The following is a 16,033-nucleotide window of genomic DNA, read 5'->3' on the forward strand; positions in this document are numbered from 1 at the left end:
CAGGGCATGAGCAGAGCATTGGACGAGCAGTATGGAGGAATATTGACACGTTTTTTGTGGACTTTTATGGACCTTTCTGCCTTGGGCACCATAGACCTCCATTATTTGAATGTCAGCAGACAGCAAGAAGCCTCCCAGATCTCCAGATGCATTTCAGATATGAAGTTAGAGCTAGAAGCTAGAAGTTATGAATAAAAAGTTAAGAGATAATGTATCATTAAGCTGAAGTCTCTCTTCAGCCTATTTCTAAATTTAGAATCAAAACAAAGAGCATAATAGAAAACATTTGTTAAACAGAGACTGAAAATATTTTTAGCTCTAAAACACAGGGTCTGATCTTCAAAGATTAGATTGAATTGCACATACAGGTCTGTTTTTTAGTAGATGTAATAAGTAGGCATGTTGTGGGAGAGTTACAAAGATGCACAAATGTTAAGATGTACGAACTGATTTGGTTCCGACTACTAAAATGAGCAGATTGCATGTTCTACAGGCAGTTTGAGAGTGACCATAAAGAAAAGATGAGGTTTAAAGCCATTCAGATGGAGACAATACTGTTACTTATAAGAAAGATAATAATATTATCCTCATGGCCTGTCTAAATGTGCTATAATCAAAAGTAAAAGGAAATATCAGGATCATCTGCCGTCTCGCTTTATTAATGTGCTCCTGCCTGCATCAGCGTTTATTCTACTGTTATTTCTTATTACCCAAATATGTTTGCATGAGCACAGAATCTCTCTCAATTCTCTGGCATCATCCCAAAGCCTCATTTTTGGCAACAATGACTGCAGATATTTTTGGGTGTCAGTTTGCACCTGATTTTCATAAGTACCGGTACTAAAAAAGATGCAAAAACTGAGGCTGCAGTTGAGTTTGAGGTTTAGAAAATCGCTGTGCACGTGGTAACTCTTTACATTTGCATATCCTCTAATCATGAATTTATGCAGTTAGGACATTGGAGTATGATCTACATTTTATACATGCAAAAAATGTCTGGCATATCTGATGAATTACGAACATAAATCCCTTTGCATCTTTGAAGATCTGCTCTGTGTGTAAAAACATGTTTGCACCTTTAAGACATAAACCTTCTGAAGATCAGGACCTTCAGTACAGGAAAGGAAGGAAAAATCAGGGAAAGTTTGACTCTTTCATAGATCAATGGTCTGATGTACTACTAGAAATGTCTTAAGTTAGTTGAAGAATATGGAATCCTCAGTCACTGCAAAAACGTTCTGAAGATGAGTAAAATTTTCTTTAAATAAGTGTATTTACCCTTAATTTGTGTAGGAAAATAAGATGATCTGCCAATGGAATGATTATTTTTGCCCGTAAAGTAAAATATTTAGATATATTGCATTTGATATATGAAGCTGCAGTTATTTTCTTATTTTAAATGTAAATGATCTTATTCCATTGGCAAAGTGTCTCGTTTAACTGTTTAGTTCAAGAAAAAAATCACTTATTTTCAGAAAAAATTACTAAAATTTCTTACAAAAAGTGATCTACATTTTTTTGCTGTGGTGATGTAAAAGAATTTTAATCGTAATGTAAAATCTCGTCAGTGTTTTTATACAGAGATGAAAACTTAGTTGCAGCAATAAATCCAATTAACTTTTCCTCCATAAGTATTTAAAAAGATACAGTACATGTTATATAACTGTTCTTATATTGGAACAATTTAAATAGAAATGTAAATAGAATACGTCTGCCATAAAAGGTTCAGTTCTTTTCCAAGATATTTAACTTTTTTAAACTTAAAATTCTGTGTTTTTTTTTTATTTTCTTATTTATTTACTGGAATTTAATGTAATAGTTTAAAGGAACATAAAACTGAAATGGAAGGAAGATCAAGATTATTTGAGAAGTCGGGTGATACTTTTGTCCAATTACATCTGCCACTTGGTTTGTCTTTAGACATTAGATCTTAAAAATGAGCTTCATTATGTGATGGACGGTACGTGCAAACAGCAGTGAGTTTATCCCTGAACTGAATGTGCCATCTCTAAAAACATTGCGGCTTTTCCTGTGGGGTTGTTGTCCTGCTCCAATTGATGAACCTCCTCTCAACTTTCAAGTCTTTTTTTCTAAACCTACTAGAATCATCTTTCTTTTAGTTTCATCCATCTTCACATAAAAAAAAGTTAATTGTTTTAAAGGGGGGTATAAATGCTGAAATACTTGTCCGAAAAGTCAAAATTTAATTCTTCATTTAACATTCTGAGAAATGACAAAATATCAGTTTTTAAAATACAAATTGATTTATATCGTTTATGATGCATTAGACATTTCTGTGCAGTTTATTATGCTTTTTCCATTGCATGAATCTGTTTTTTTAAGAAAATAAAGATATCACACTGATGTAAGGCTCTCAAACACCCATATATCAGAAATGATACACTTGACGTTAAAAGGCTGAGGACAAATAAAAGCCATAGGTTCAAGATTTCATTTTCTTCTCACTGTGTATTCTTGGCTTTTGTGATCCACTGTAAATAACCTTTCAATACACACCCCTCTTTCAGGGAGTTGGAATCTGACATTAAGGAGGACTTCCTGGGTAGGATTGGAGATGCGTTTGGAGTTGAGAGTCCTGAAGCTGCTCAGCTTTACACTCTTCTCCAGCAGTGCATGGATCACAGAGAATCTGTGAGTAAAGCCTCCCACTAAAACAGGTTTGATGTGTTGTAAGATACAAATGGCTGCATCGCTGTCTCTTCGACCAACAGATCACCATCTTTGACTCCGACTCAGACGAGCAGATGTCAACCGATGCAGCCATTTTGAGCTCTGTTCTCAAAGGTACATCTGGTCTCCTTCTACATAAAAGTCTTGACTCCTCAAATAAGTGGACACTATTTTAGTAACACATCACAACTTTTATCATTTAAATAATTTAGGAACCAAATGATAATCTTTGTTAAATTGTGTTTATTTCTTTTGTAGAAGGTCAATAAACTAGATTAAATATTAAAATAAAAATGCAGAGAAATTGGCTCTGCTTATTTTGAACTTTTTTTTTCTGAATGAAACAGGAACCAAAGCAAGTCCATCAGGACAGCTGAGGTTGGCTCTGGCTTGGGATCGAGCTGATATTGCGCAGAAAGACATCCTGGTGTATGGTCAGCACTGGCATGTAAGAGCCGCTGAGGACAGGAGTTGCTCCTGTGATTTAATTCTCAATCAGGCTTCGTTCTTTGTCTTTTTTTACCATCATATCATTTGCGTTATGTAGATGGGCTCCCTGGAACAAGCAATGCTGGATGCTCTGGTGATGGACCGGGTCAGTTTTGTGAAATTGCTGATCGACAACGGCATGACCATGAGCCGCTTCCTCACAGTGGATCGTCTTGAGGAGCTCTACAACTCAGTAATCCTACTATTATTTCCTTTTTTTTTTTCTTACTCATTCTCTTTTTGTTTTTGCTTCCTTGATTGTGCAATTATGTTGGTCAATGTCAACCAAATAACATTGTATTTGCTGAGCAGAGTGTGTTAAAGCAGTTCTTGGTTGATTACATTTTTTTCTGTGATGCTTTAACCAAAACTGGGGTTAAAGTGTACAATCTCATCAAAATGGGGGGAAAGAAACATTACCGGCAAAACTTTTAACTCAAACTGAATAGTGTTTTTTTTAATTACTCAAAGTAACAATATATCTGTATAGTTCTAGTCTTAGTCTTTAAAAAAAAAAAAAAAAAGAAAAAAAAAATCTGCTTTATTTATACAAATCCGATGTTCTTTTAGTAGTAACTCAGTAAGTTTAGAGGTCATCTACATCCATGGTGTTCAGGCAGATCTTGATTTCTGATGCTTTTACTGTGGAAAAAGCTGTTTGCAGATAATTTATACTCTTTCATTTTCCACTCTCTTTATTTCATGTGTTTTAGTCTAATTATTCTCAACTCTTGATCCAATTAGAAAACAGAAATATCCTGAGAGCCGCTGCTGTTTAAAAGTATTTTTTTCCTGTGTTTTCCAAGTTCACATTTTCTTTTCCTTTTTATAAGTAAAGTCAAACAAGCGTTTCTCTCCAGTCGCAGGGTCAGACTCAGCGCTTCTTGCGGCACCTTGTTGAAGATGCAAAACAGGTGAATGAAAATATCACCACACACATAAACCAAATAAATTTACAGCTCATACCCAGACGCATGTTTAGACATTTGGATCTTAACGAAAAGAACATTTTATTTTATAAGTATTAAGAAAAAATAAAAATCTGATATAGATTCATTATGCACAGTCGTATATTTAAAACATTTATTACTGTTATTTCTATTATTATGTCTTAAATGTAATAAAAAAGCAAAATTTTCCATCTTAGAATATTTGTTTATTTACATTTTTTTTTTAATCCAAAACATTGAAAAGGATTTTTAATCCATACATATAACTTTATAGCCAAAATAATCATCAAATGCCTTTTGAATGAAAGACATTAGTAATGGGATTAAATGTCCAAAAAAAAAGTTTTGTAGAGATTTTTAGGAATTTTTTTAGTGATGATTGTAGCCGTGCTATGAAAGATACAATTATTTTCTATATAACATATTATTTTCACTTTTTAGATTGGATTTGCTGAAACAAACAAACTTGTCAGTGATATTTTACTTGCAGCGAGACCAGCGTGTTTATTCATTATGTACTTTGTGTTGGTAGACCTCTCTTCCTATAGGTTACCGCCCGTCTCTCATTGACATGGGCCTGGTGATAGAATACCTCATCGGAGGGGCATATCGAAGCTCCTACACTCGGAAAAACTTCAGAGCTGCTTACAGTCGCATGCAGGGCAGAGTGAGCAGAGGAACTTAGTTTATGTCTTTTTTTACTCTCCTGCTAAAATGTTACAATGTTTGTATTTTGCGAGATGTTTAAGAGTTTTTTTCATGTTTCTTTATAGGAGAGTGGACAGGACAGCTCTAGTTCCTTTAGTAATCAAAGAGGACGGATGAGCTTAAAGAGTAGAAGTCTCCAGGATCTGCATTTCTTCAGAACGGCCCAACCCTACAGAAGTAAAGTAGGTGACCTGACTGTCTTTTAAAAACTCATCATAAGCTTAATTTTATAAGAAAATCCTTTTTGGTGGACTCTCTTGACTGCTATCTTCCCCAAATGCCATTTATTTTTTGTTTCCAGGATCAAACTGTGTCAACTGGGAGCACTCATTTGGTTGTGTTGAGTCCCAGTGTCACCGGCACCCTGCTGCCCTGTCCTTTCAACTTCAATGACCTGTTTGTCTGGGCTGTACTCCAGCAACGCCAGCAGATGGCGCTGTTCTTGTGGCAACATGGGGAGGAAGCGCTGGCGAGAGCTATTGTGGGCTGTAAGCTTTATCGCTCCATGGCCTTTGAGGCGCGGCAGAGCAACATGGATGACATTATTGCGGAACGATTCAAGGCATATTCAATGTGAGTAGTTTAGAAACATTCTACAATATAAATAACATTTAAAATGATCTGGACCTAAGGGTTGATTTTTAAGAGCATGCTTTAAAAAAGGGGGGAAACCACATTGCTGATCAATCCGGCAAGGTTACCCTACTTTATTCAGTCTTAATCAGCTGATCAACTCATAGTAGAGTTTATAAACAAATGAAATTTAGGATTTAAGAAAAAGCGCTCATTCTTAGGTCCTGTACTGCAAAAATTAAAGTATGTATAGGTCGATTTTCTTGAAATAAATGCATTTTTACTTTATTTCCAGAGGTCAGTAAGACATTTTGACAGTAGATTAAGATAATGTATGTTTAAGATAAGACAAAAACAACTCCATGATATTAGGTCAAGTTTATAATAGCTAATTATCTCAGTTTACAATTGAAAATACTCATTCATTGGCAAATCATCTTGCTTACCCTCTCAAAGTATGGAGTCTTAAATTGTCTACTGAAATTAAACTAAATGATAAAAATAATAATGATTAAGAATATTATGTTTAAAGATAATAAAACATCACTTAAATAGAGAAAAAGCAAATACATAAGTTGTTCATGCTGTTTTCTTGTACCTAAGGTTAATAGGCTACTTAGAAATGTTCATATCCCAACCAGCCAAACAATAGTTTTGGTCATGAGACCATTCCGCTACTCACTATTTTTTATTTGAGGGGTCATATGCCAAAAAGTTTGAGAAAAATGATTTAAATCTTGATTAGTGAATCAGTTTTTATCACAATGGTTCAAAAAGTTTCATTAACTTTATATCATTGCAAGTCATGTCTTTTGGAGATCACACCTAAGATCCACCGATGTGATACGTGGATCTGATATCGGCTCCAATATTGACTAATTAGAATAATTTAAAATAAGTGCTTTGATATCTGATATTGGAGATCCCATCCCGTTTACTCAGCACAGTTTTTTATTTTGCTTTTTGCTGCTTATTTGTTCATAAGTAATATAGATCACATTTATGTTTGTGTTCATGTGCCTTTAGCCTCAATGTAAACATTGAGGCTAAAGGCTTCACTCACATGAAAAGAAATATGGTTCATTCTAGGATTGCACCCAAAGAAAAATTGTCAGCCAAAACCCAAAACAAAAAGCCTGCCTGATGCGCTCTGAAATTTGACAAACATCATCCCAAGTTTCGGCCATGTTGTTTCGAAATTAAATGTTTATCAGCCAAAAACCTAAAATGCAGTTTTCTGTTATTTTCTGCTGAAAATGTTTGGTGGCCAAATTTTCTTTGCATCCTTATTCAATTCATTCAATTGTTGAATCAGGCCGATATCAGATGTTGGCGAATACACTCAACCCAGGTATTATTAAACAGATCGGTGCATCTCTTCATTTTTTTCCTTTTTTTTTTAAGAGATAAGCTTTTAACTAGTTTGCTGTTTGATGGACAAATGAGTCATCTCTGGTTTGGTTTTTTATTTAGAATCCTGTACACGTAAAACATGGCCAATATTTTAATTGATATTGCATTTTAAAAATTCTTCCTTTTGTAATAATTTTTTGTCACCTACAGGTCCTTCTCAAAATATTAGCATGTTGTGATAAAGTTCATTATTTTCCATAATGTTATGATAAAACTTGAACATGCATATATTTTAGATTCATTGCGCACTAACTGAAATATTTCAGGTATTTTATTGTCTTAATACGGACCTGTATTTTGGTTTGTGGGCTAGTGCAAATTATAGAACTGTGTTTTATTTTACTGCAAATACGCTTGTTTTTCCTCTCTCCATGTTCACCAGGGAGTTTGGTCAGCTGGCAGTGGACGTGTTAGATTGTGCATTTCAGCAGAACGAGCAAATGGCCATGAAACTGTTAACCTCAGAGATGGAGGCATGGAGTAATTTCACATGTCTGCAGCTGGCTGTCTCTTCGTGTCATAGGCCATTTGTGTCGCACTCCTGCACTCAGACTCTGCTCACAGATCTCTGGACCGGTCCACTCAACATGAGAAAAAACTCCTTTCTGAAGGTAAACACACAAGAGAAGGAAAAAAGGCACTCCGTGTTTGGAAATTTCTTATTTTAATTCCCAAAATTAAGAGTGGGGTCCAAGCATGGATCTCTCTCTTGCTATTACTTTTACTATTACCGTTGGGAAATAGAATGTGTTTTTAATAGTTTGATCTCCCTATAAATCCAGCTGATCTTTGAAGGCCTGTTAGACAACGCTGGTGAGCAAACAGAAATGTAAAGGTTAAGGAACATAACAGACGGGTCAGGGATAGAGTTATGAAAAAGTTTGAGGATTACACGATGCAAAATTCCAGCCTTCACCTAAGATGAAGGGATGCACATCTCATCTGGAAAAGTCTGTGCACTGGATGAGTAAATCATACACTCCACAAATCCATTCCTTTACCAAGAAAGCCATTACTCAGTCCAGATAGAAGACACAGAAAACTTGTAGAAGACACTCTGGTCAGTGAGATGGTGGCAGCACCATCTTGCTGTGAAACCCCCCCATTATGGACAAAGAAGCTATTAGGATTTAATGGTATAAATGATGGAGCATAATGCTGGAAAACTCTAAACGTGTTGAGATGACTGTACACAAGTCAACTATGTTAGACCCAGCCACAGTCCTGACATAAATCTAATCGCACATCTTTGGTAAGACTTTAGATTTGCTGGTCATGGAATGTCTCAATCCAGTTTTATCAAAAGTTCTGAGTTAAGATGTGCACAGCTGGGACTGACATACAAGGTACTGACTCAGGAAGGCTAAATGCAGGTACGTGTCACGCCATTCAGGTTTTCAAGAATTAAAACAATTTGAAAAAAATATTCTAAAAACCCTTTTTTTCCCCACTGCTTTGAACTAGCAAGTACTTATGCAAATTCCTGGGAGTCTCAGTGAGTTCATCTTAAAGGTTTTGCCTCAGTAATGTATATCAATTAACTGGTTTCATGAAAACACATAACTTTGTTTTTCTTCCAAATTTTTTCCTTTATTTTATGATTTGCTCAGGGATCATGAATCACCTACTGTTTCTCTTTCAGATTATTTTGAGCCTTCTCCTGCCTCCTGCCATCTTGCTCCTGGAGTTCAAAAGCAAAGCTGAAATGTGCCACGTTCCACAGAGCCATGAGACGCCGCTGTTTGGGATTGAGCCTGTGAAATCACTGCCAGTTCCTAAGGGATCTGATCAGATGGTAGTATGTCAACTTCTAGACTCCTCTCTCTCTAATGTTTCATCACATGACATCATTTCTCCTCTTATCCTTGCAGGACAGTGTGGATGCAGAGCGAGGCCTCCCGTTTCAGGATAAATCTGTCGGTTCTGCATCAGAAATGGTGTCCAATGCATTTAGACAGTGCCTTTCCTGGATCAAACGGATGTATGATTTTTACACCGCTCCTGTTGTCAAATTCTGGTTCCACACAGTAGGTTGGGTGCATTGTTTCTCTGTATGATTTACATTTATGATCAATGTAAAGAGCAAATCTAAATCAGTTTTCCCTGAATTCTTTTGCCTCTAGATGTTCTACTTGTGCTTCCTGATGCTGTTCTCCTATGTCATCCTGGTGAAGATGGAGGAATCGCCAAGTGTTCTGGAGTGGCTGGTTATTGCTTACATTATATCCACTGGAGTTGAGAAAACCAGAGAGGTGAGTTACACTGCATAGAGTTTTAGAGCATTTTGTAAGTTGGTGTTTACATTACTGTCTATAGTACAATGAAAGTTAATGTCACTGCACTAAAAAACAGTTTTAAAACATTTTCTTCTTTTTAGGTATTAATGTCTGAACCGAGGAAGCTGAGGCAGAAGCTGAAGGTTTGGTTCTCAGAGTACTGGAACATATCAGACTTTGTTGCCATCCTTCTGTTCCTGTTTGGGCTGGTGATGCGTTGGCTTGGTGATCCCTACCACACTGCAGGACGCATTGCTTACTGTTTAGACATCATCTTCTGGTTCGTCAGAGTTTTGGATCTTCTAGCTGTCAATCAGCACGCTGGTCCTTACCTCACCATGATCACCAAGATGGTGAGTAAGACCTCTTCTGCCCACAAAGGAGATCATTATGAAGTGGAAAAATCCCTGTCTTTTTCTTTCCTGTGTATACCCAGACCAGTAACATGTCCTTCATCGTGGTGATGATGGTAATTGTACTCCTGAGCTTCGGCGTGTCCAGGAAGGCCATCTTGGACCCAGATCAGGAGCCATCATGGTCTCTAGCTCGAGATATAGTCTTCCAGCCCTACTGGATGATCTTTGGAGAAGTCTACGCTCAAGAACATGACTGTAGGTGGATCATTAGAAAACAGCTTTTATGTAAAAAAAAACAAACAAAAAAAACCAACAAAAAACCACTTGTGCCCATTTGGGCACTGCACTCCTCATGAGCGCTTCCAGTAAGGTAGTAAATTAGATGGACAATTCATGATAGATTATGGTGAATTTTAGTAGAAAAACATAATGCTCTGTGTTACATCCAAGGTTCACTGCATAACTGTTCGTTTGCTACTGCATCAGAATTTTATATTTAGCTGAGACTTTAGGCTCACATGGCTCTACAGCATGACCTCATCAACAGGGCTGTCTAAACCCCCCTAGTGGTTTACAGTACTGTAGGGGGGGTAATAAATGTAAAAAAGTTTGTATTAGCATTTACAACATTTCTTAAACTACAAAAAAATTACTGTTGTGGAGTAAGAAAAGTTGGAGGTATGTCTGCAACACAGGCTCAATCAAAGGTCATGAGAGATAAGAATGAGTTACACAGCTTCCTTCCAGCATGAAGGAGAGGACAGTTGTTTAGGAGAAGATCCATCTGGCCAGTGAAAGAAATACTAACCTGACAGGGAATGGCCTTGATCAACTCAAGTTGTTTTTCCTCCAAATGTTCAAGTGTGAGATGGTTCTTTATGCAGGGGGTGGGTTGGTTCCCCTGGGTGTGTGTGTGTAATTTTGTAAGGTATAAATGTTTGAGGTTGCCTCAGTCAGAGCCTTATTTCTCCGTCTGAGGATGTTAAATAAATTTGAACCATTTTTCTTGCAAGAAATGCCTCTGTCTCGGCTTCCTAACTCCACATTATTTATTACCTTTACACTGTAACAAAAAACTTGAACTTTGCATAAAGATGATAACTGAAATAAAATATCTTTAGGCTAAAATTAGTTTTAAATCCCTCTGGGTTTATGGGGTCAAATCAACACATTTCAATGCATTTTTCTGCTCTCTGCTCTATTCAAAACTTCTGTCTTGTGATATTTGGTGGCATCAGAGAGCCTATCTGGGGTTTTTTTTTGTGTGTGTGTTGATATAAATGTGATGATGCACATAAAACACACATCTTTCATCCTTCATTGCTGTTCTCGATCAATATTACTTATAACTGCTTTTTCTTTTTTGTTTTAATATTCTATTTTTGCATTATTGCCAAACATCTATTTCGGTTGAAAATTTAAACTTTAGTTGAAAGGACTTTTCGCTATGCTGCGAGTTCCAGGAAGTCAGATTTCTTTCCATATTTTTCTAATTGTTTCTAATTATCCTATTCTGAACCTTTCTCAGGCCTGCGGTTCTGGGTTTCATTGGAATTAATGTTCTGGTTTCCAAGAGAAGAAAAAAGTTAAAACCACTTCTTTTCCCATATTTCTTCTCTAAAAATCTTTTACTTCTGTTTTTGCATCATAATGTTGAAACACCCTGTTTTAATAGCATCATGCTTGGTGGATATTTGATCTTTTTTGCCTCCAAAACTGAATTGAGAATTTTAAGATGTGGCATTTGCTGCTAAGTTTAATCACTGTGGTAATGGAATAAACATCATTTATATTTCAAACAAAATACAGTAAACGCATTTCATCAGTGTTTCATGTAGAGATCATTGATGCTCTGGTTACTTTCTTGGCTGATGAAATATTTGGTCGTCTTTCTGTGATATGCACATCTAGTTCAGTGACGGAAGCCATGTTTTTTGTTCTGTTGGTGACACAGTCATGCATAAAGCCTTTTTATTGTTAACCTGGTTGTAAAGGTTTTGTTTACTTTAATATCACATCTTTAGCTTTATTGCTGTTTTCAGTATTGGATGTTACGGTTTGCTATTAGGAACTTTATCACCATTTCATCACACTGCTTTTTAAGACTTAGTTTCTTATTTTAAATGTCCAAGTTCACACAAAAATCTAAATTCAGTGTTGTTAAATGAATGATTACACTTGTTTAAGACCATTTTTCTTCAGAATCAGAGTTTTTATTTAGTGTAAAGGTACCGTCATATGCAGTGCAGTAACTAGTTAATCACCCAGAAGTTTTTTTTGTTTGTATTTTTTCAGTTTTGAAACTGTTTCAAACCTTTGTACCATTGGTGTGTCTCTGTCTTCACAGCGTGTGCTGAAGACGATTCCTGTCCTCCAGCATATTTTCTATCACCGCTTCTACAGGCCGTCTACATGTTCTTCCAGTACATCATCATGGTCAACATCCTTATTGCATTTTTCAAGTGAGCCCCTCTCCTTTTAGTCTAGCGAAAATATCAACTTGACAAAAACGGTTTGATGTAAATATATGTTGCTTCGTCTCCAATAGCAACATCTATTTTGATATGGCCTCAATTTCCAACAAATTGTGGAAGTACAACCGGTACCGCTACATAAGGACCTATCAGGAGAGGCCGTGGCTGCCCCCGCCCCTCATCCTCCTCAGTCACATGGCTCTTGCTGTGAGAAAGATCTACAGGAGGTTTTGTGGAGATGCTGAGGGAGAAGAGAAGCGCTCTGGATTAAGTGAGTACCAAAAGTATTTGTGGTGAGCAGAACTGTGCTGTTATTTTTTTACTCCATCATGTTGCTCAGCAAAAGCATTTCTATTTATTTTTTCTTTTCTGAAATAGAACTCTATCTGGGTTTTGAGGATAAAAAGAAGCTGTATGAGTTTGAGGAGAAATGTGTTGAAGTCTACTTTCATGAGAAGAATAAAGATCTCCACAGTACTCAAATGAGCAGGATTGGAGCCACAGCTGAGAGGTTTGTTGGATTTTGGGGTGCATGCTTGAACAAAAAAAATATGAAACCTTTTAGCAGCATTACTGTAAGTTGGTATAATAACATTGTAACTTTAGAAAACCATCTGTTGTTGTACCTCTAGAGCTGATGAGATGTGTGGAATGGTGGGAGAGGTGTCAGAGAAGGTCAACTTCATCCAAGACAGCCTGTCAGAGTTGGACGGTCAGCTCGGGCAGCTTCAGGACCTCTCTGCGCTGGCTGTGGACACCCTCACCCTGCTCTCTGCCTCCGACAGCCTTCATCAGGAAGAGGCCCGCCTGGCGCAATGTCATCGCATCTCTGCAGCAAACCATCACGTCCTCCCTCACAGCTGGGCCCTTCCTCACAGGGGAGGAGGAGAGTGGGACGTTTCTAACCCGCGCCGCCTGATGATCAAAGGCTGTAAAAGCACCCCACCCTCTTTGCTAAAGGGCTTCACTCTCGAAGGGAGTCGACAAGCATCCCAGAAGCACTACGTTGAAGTCAGACGAGGCAGAGAAGGAAAAGATGGAGAGGAAACTGCAGGAGAGGTGCCTAAATCCCAAGCTATAATTACATTTTCTAACTTAATTGTTTATCTCTAAATGAGTAAAATGATCACAAACATATAATTTAAGTAAACACATATTCTCCACAGGTTTCCACATCGGCCTTTGTTGAAGATCTTGATGAGAAACAGTTCAGAGACTCTAGACTTGAATCACATGATTCCTCCCCTCACTTTTATCTTGGTGGTCAAAAGAATAAGACGCCTTCTGAGTCTGCTGAGTCGTCCCGTTGCGGGTCTCCTACTTTTCTCAAAGCCTTTGGGACGCCACATAACAAACCTTGCACATATGAGCCGTATTTGTATTCCAGTCAGCAGGAAGCTCCGATGGAAGAAGGAGAAGAGGATGCTGAGGAAGAAGAAATAACAGAGGAAGATCTACCACACATGGAGGTATTTGTGGCCTGTGGTAAATGTTCAACACTAGAACTGTCAAACTGCGACGGAAGTTGTTTGGCCTCAGTCCCCCACGCCATGTTAAAATGACCTTTCTTATGAAAAACCAGCAGGCCCGCCCCAACCAGTTAATAATGTTACCCCTCCCACCGGTAAGAGAATTTTCATAGAGCTGCTCAGGCTTCTGTCCGCCCAGGCAAACTCATCAGTCCCTTTCCTTATGTAAATTATGTTTTTTAATGAACGTCAGCTGATCCGATTTTGTTAGGATGTATGAGTGTTTTTCTGCAGAATGAGATAAACAAACTCAAATAGTAAACAATTACTGCATAATTATCAGTTCAATAGATTACTATGGCTAGGCTATAGATTTTTTTTTTAAAGGGAATAACGTCATAACATTAAGAGAATAATGTAACAATATAAAGTCATAATATTATCACAATAAATTCATAGAAGAAATTGCCTCTTTCGTGGAGGAAGACCTGTCTGGTGGTTGTCTACCAGCTCTTTGGATCCAGAAGATCCGTTTGGATCTTCTGGATCCATTTGGTACTTTCTTCGATACAGAGATTTATCACGTGTTTGTCCCACTGAATATGTAATACAGTTGGAAGATAAATCTGAATGTTTTCTGTTTGACTTTTTATTTTAATCTCAATCTTCTGAGAACTCTGCTGGCAACATAGTGGTTTGAAATAATTCCAGCAACTGTTCTGAAAACTCTGATCATGAATTTACATTTAATGACAAATATGATTTACCAGTAATTACAAATATCCTCTGAAATATGTGTCATCATAATTTGTCAGTCATGATGATTGATGATTGAGTTTGTCTGGGAGAACGGGAGCCTGAGCAACTCTGACGATTCTCACACCTTTGGAAGGGGTAGTGTAGGAGGTGAAATAGGAGAGTGGCAGCAATATTCAGAAGGACAGGGACAGGAGTATGAGGCAGGGAAGGAGAAAATTGAAATCCTGTTAATTTAACACTGTCTGACCCTGACTTTCACAATGTTTTATAACTCCTGCCTTTTCTCAGGAAACAAGTTTTCCATCGAGACATTCTAGCCATTGGAGGAAACCCCCGATATGTCCCAGGTGGACGTGTGCACCCAGAGAGCGTCCATTTGGGTACTGCAGGTCTCTGTCTTCCAGCATGGAGAACATGGCTTTTTCTGGTGCTCCTCTCAGTCCAACAAAGGGATCTTTCCCATCTCTCAAAGATGCTATGAACAAGGAGTTCATGTTTGACAGAAGAGGTTCAAGAGATGATGCTCCTTTACGGTGCAGTAAAAGCCAAGGTAAGATTACTTGTACAACTTTTATGTCCTGGGTTAAATATTGTTTTTTGGATCCTGTTTATTTGTTTCTGCAGAATGGGCAAAGTCCCCAGCCTTCTGCCAGGACATGGACAGCAGAGGGAAAATCCCCAACCGGAAGACCGTAAAGATAAAAGACAGCACTCCAGATCCAGTAATGGGATCATGAACACAATACTCACATTTCCCCTTCTAGATGGAGTGATTATTATGCTGACCATGCACAAAATCTGTTTCTGTCTCTCAAATGTTTATGAAAACAGGAGACCTTGGAGTCCCGCTTGTCTGATGCCTTCTGGAAAAAACGTCGAAGGCTTATTGGAGGAGCTACATGTTGGTCAGCTTCAGCCAGCCTCAGTCAGCTAAGTAAGGATCTACATTTGCCCACACAAAATAATGAGTCACTGTGAACTGGCACTGAAGTGCTGCATGCTTTTGGAAGTAAAGAATGCGTTTCCAGCCCCATTTAGTCTGATATGCCTAAATAATGTCTAATGCAGCAAATTTTCTAAAGAAGTTACCCATTTAGTAACTGTAGTCCACCTGTGTGTAATTTTCTTTTTTAATTAGAAATCACGGAGGTGTATGCATTTCCCTATAACTGATAGCCCAGAATAAGATCCAGAGAAACCAGTGCAGGGTTGGTATGGATCCAGTTGTTCTGAACAAAGATTATCAAAAGTACAAGGGATACAGTCTTGGAGAATATAATGGCTAAGTTTAGGACAGATGTCATTCAGTATCCAAAGGTTGAAAATCACACAGAGTTCTGTCTTGTCTCTCTTCTGAGAGTGGAAAGGGTTGAAACCCATCAGCTGATGACGATCCATCTAGACCAGAGGTCACGGATTAGCGGGCCGCGGTCCGGATCCAGACCCACCTGCTGGCTAATCCGAACCCAGCCTGATTTAAAACATTTATAAATTACTGCATGTTGTCCGACGGCAGTGTCTAACTTCTCTTGCGCTGCTTCTCCTGTTAATACGGTAAAGCCTTCCGGAACGCCCGGGACCAGGCTGCACGTGATACAAATTAGCCACTGAGCTGTGTCAGTTTGGGTTGCTGCTGCTAGCTACTTTTAGACACAGCAGGTTAACCTTTGGCAGGCCGGGTGGTGGGAAAGAAGGAGAATACGATGAGCAGGGGAAGTGTGGACTTCTGGAAGAACTGCGGTGAACTGGCTTAACCTGCAGCTGTGAAGCAGGTTTCTCCACCATGAACATAATCAAAAATAAATATCGACCCAGGCTCATGAATGAGCACCTTGATATGTGCTTTAGGATGGCTTTGTCGCCATTCATACCCAG

General features: G+C 38.1%; 1 protein-coding gene across 8 annotated transcripts in view; it reads left to right on the forward strand.

Annotated features, from left to right (window-relative positions):
* The window catches only part of LOC107092757 (transient receptor potential cation channel subfamily M member 6-like), a 35,799-nt gene that overhangs the window by 14,644 nt on the left and 5,122 nt on the right, over window positions 1-16,033 (forward strand). For 7 of the 8 annotated variants that reach the window (XR_001481590.1, XR_001481589.1, XM_015387397.1 and 4 more), the window contains exons 9-30: window positions 2,529-2,652; window positions 2,733-2,805; window positions 3,039-3,139; window positions 3,239-3,373; window positions 4,041-4,094; window positions 4,663-4,797; window positions 4,904-5,020; window positions 5,140-5,411; window positions 7,207-7,435; window positions 8,467-8,619; window positions 8,696-8,851; window positions 8,948-9,076; window positions 9,202-9,453; window positions 9,537-9,711; window positions 11,804-11,918; window positions 12,005-12,201; window positions 12,309-12,441; window positions 12,563-12,989; window positions 13,097-13,399; window positions 14,447-14,708; window positions 14,783-14,880; window positions 14,990-15,092. Coding sequence is in view for 6 of the 8 variants with exons in the window: in XM_015387397.1 (XP_015242883.1) it covers window positions 2,529-2,652; window positions 2,733-2,805; window positions 3,039-3,139; window positions 3,239-3,373; window positions 4,041-4,094; window positions 4,663-4,797; window positions 4,904-5,020; window positions 5,140-5,411; window positions 7,207-7,435; window positions 8,467-8,619; window positions 8,696-8,851; window positions 8,948-9,076; window positions 9,202-9,453; window positions 9,537-9,711; window positions 11,804-11,918; window positions 12,005-12,201; window positions 12,309-12,441; window positions 12,563-12,989; window positions 13,097-13,399; window positions 14,447-14,708; window positions 14,783-14,880; window positions 14,990-15,092 (3,743 nt within the window). In the remaining 2 variants the exon portion in view is untranslated. Of the gene's footprint in view, window positions 1-2,528; window positions 2,653-2,732; window positions 2,806-3,038; window positions 3,140-3,238; window positions 3,374-4,040; window positions 4,095-4,662; window positions 4,798-4,903; window positions 5,021-5,139; window positions 5,412-7,206; window positions 7,436-8,466; window positions 8,620-8,695; window positions 8,856-8,947; window positions 9,077-9,201; window positions 9,454-9,536; window positions 9,712-11,803; window positions 11,919-12,004; window positions 12,202-12,308; window positions 12,442-12,562; window positions 12,990-13,096; window positions 13,400-14,446; window positions 14,709-14,782; window positions 14,881-14,989; window positions 15,093-16,033 lie in introns of those variants that run through there. The other variant, XM_015387400.1, reaches the window with a different exon arrangement.

This window comes from Cyprinodon variegatus, unplaced genomic scaffold (assembly GCF_000732505.1).
Source record: "Cyprinodon variegatus isolate N-32 unplaced genomic scaffold, C_variegatus-1.0 Scaffold393, whole genome shotgun sequence".
NCBI classification, from domain to species: Eukaryota; Metazoa; Chordata; class Actinopteri; order Cyprinodontiformes; family Cyprinodontidae; genus Cyprinodon; species Cyprinodon variegatus.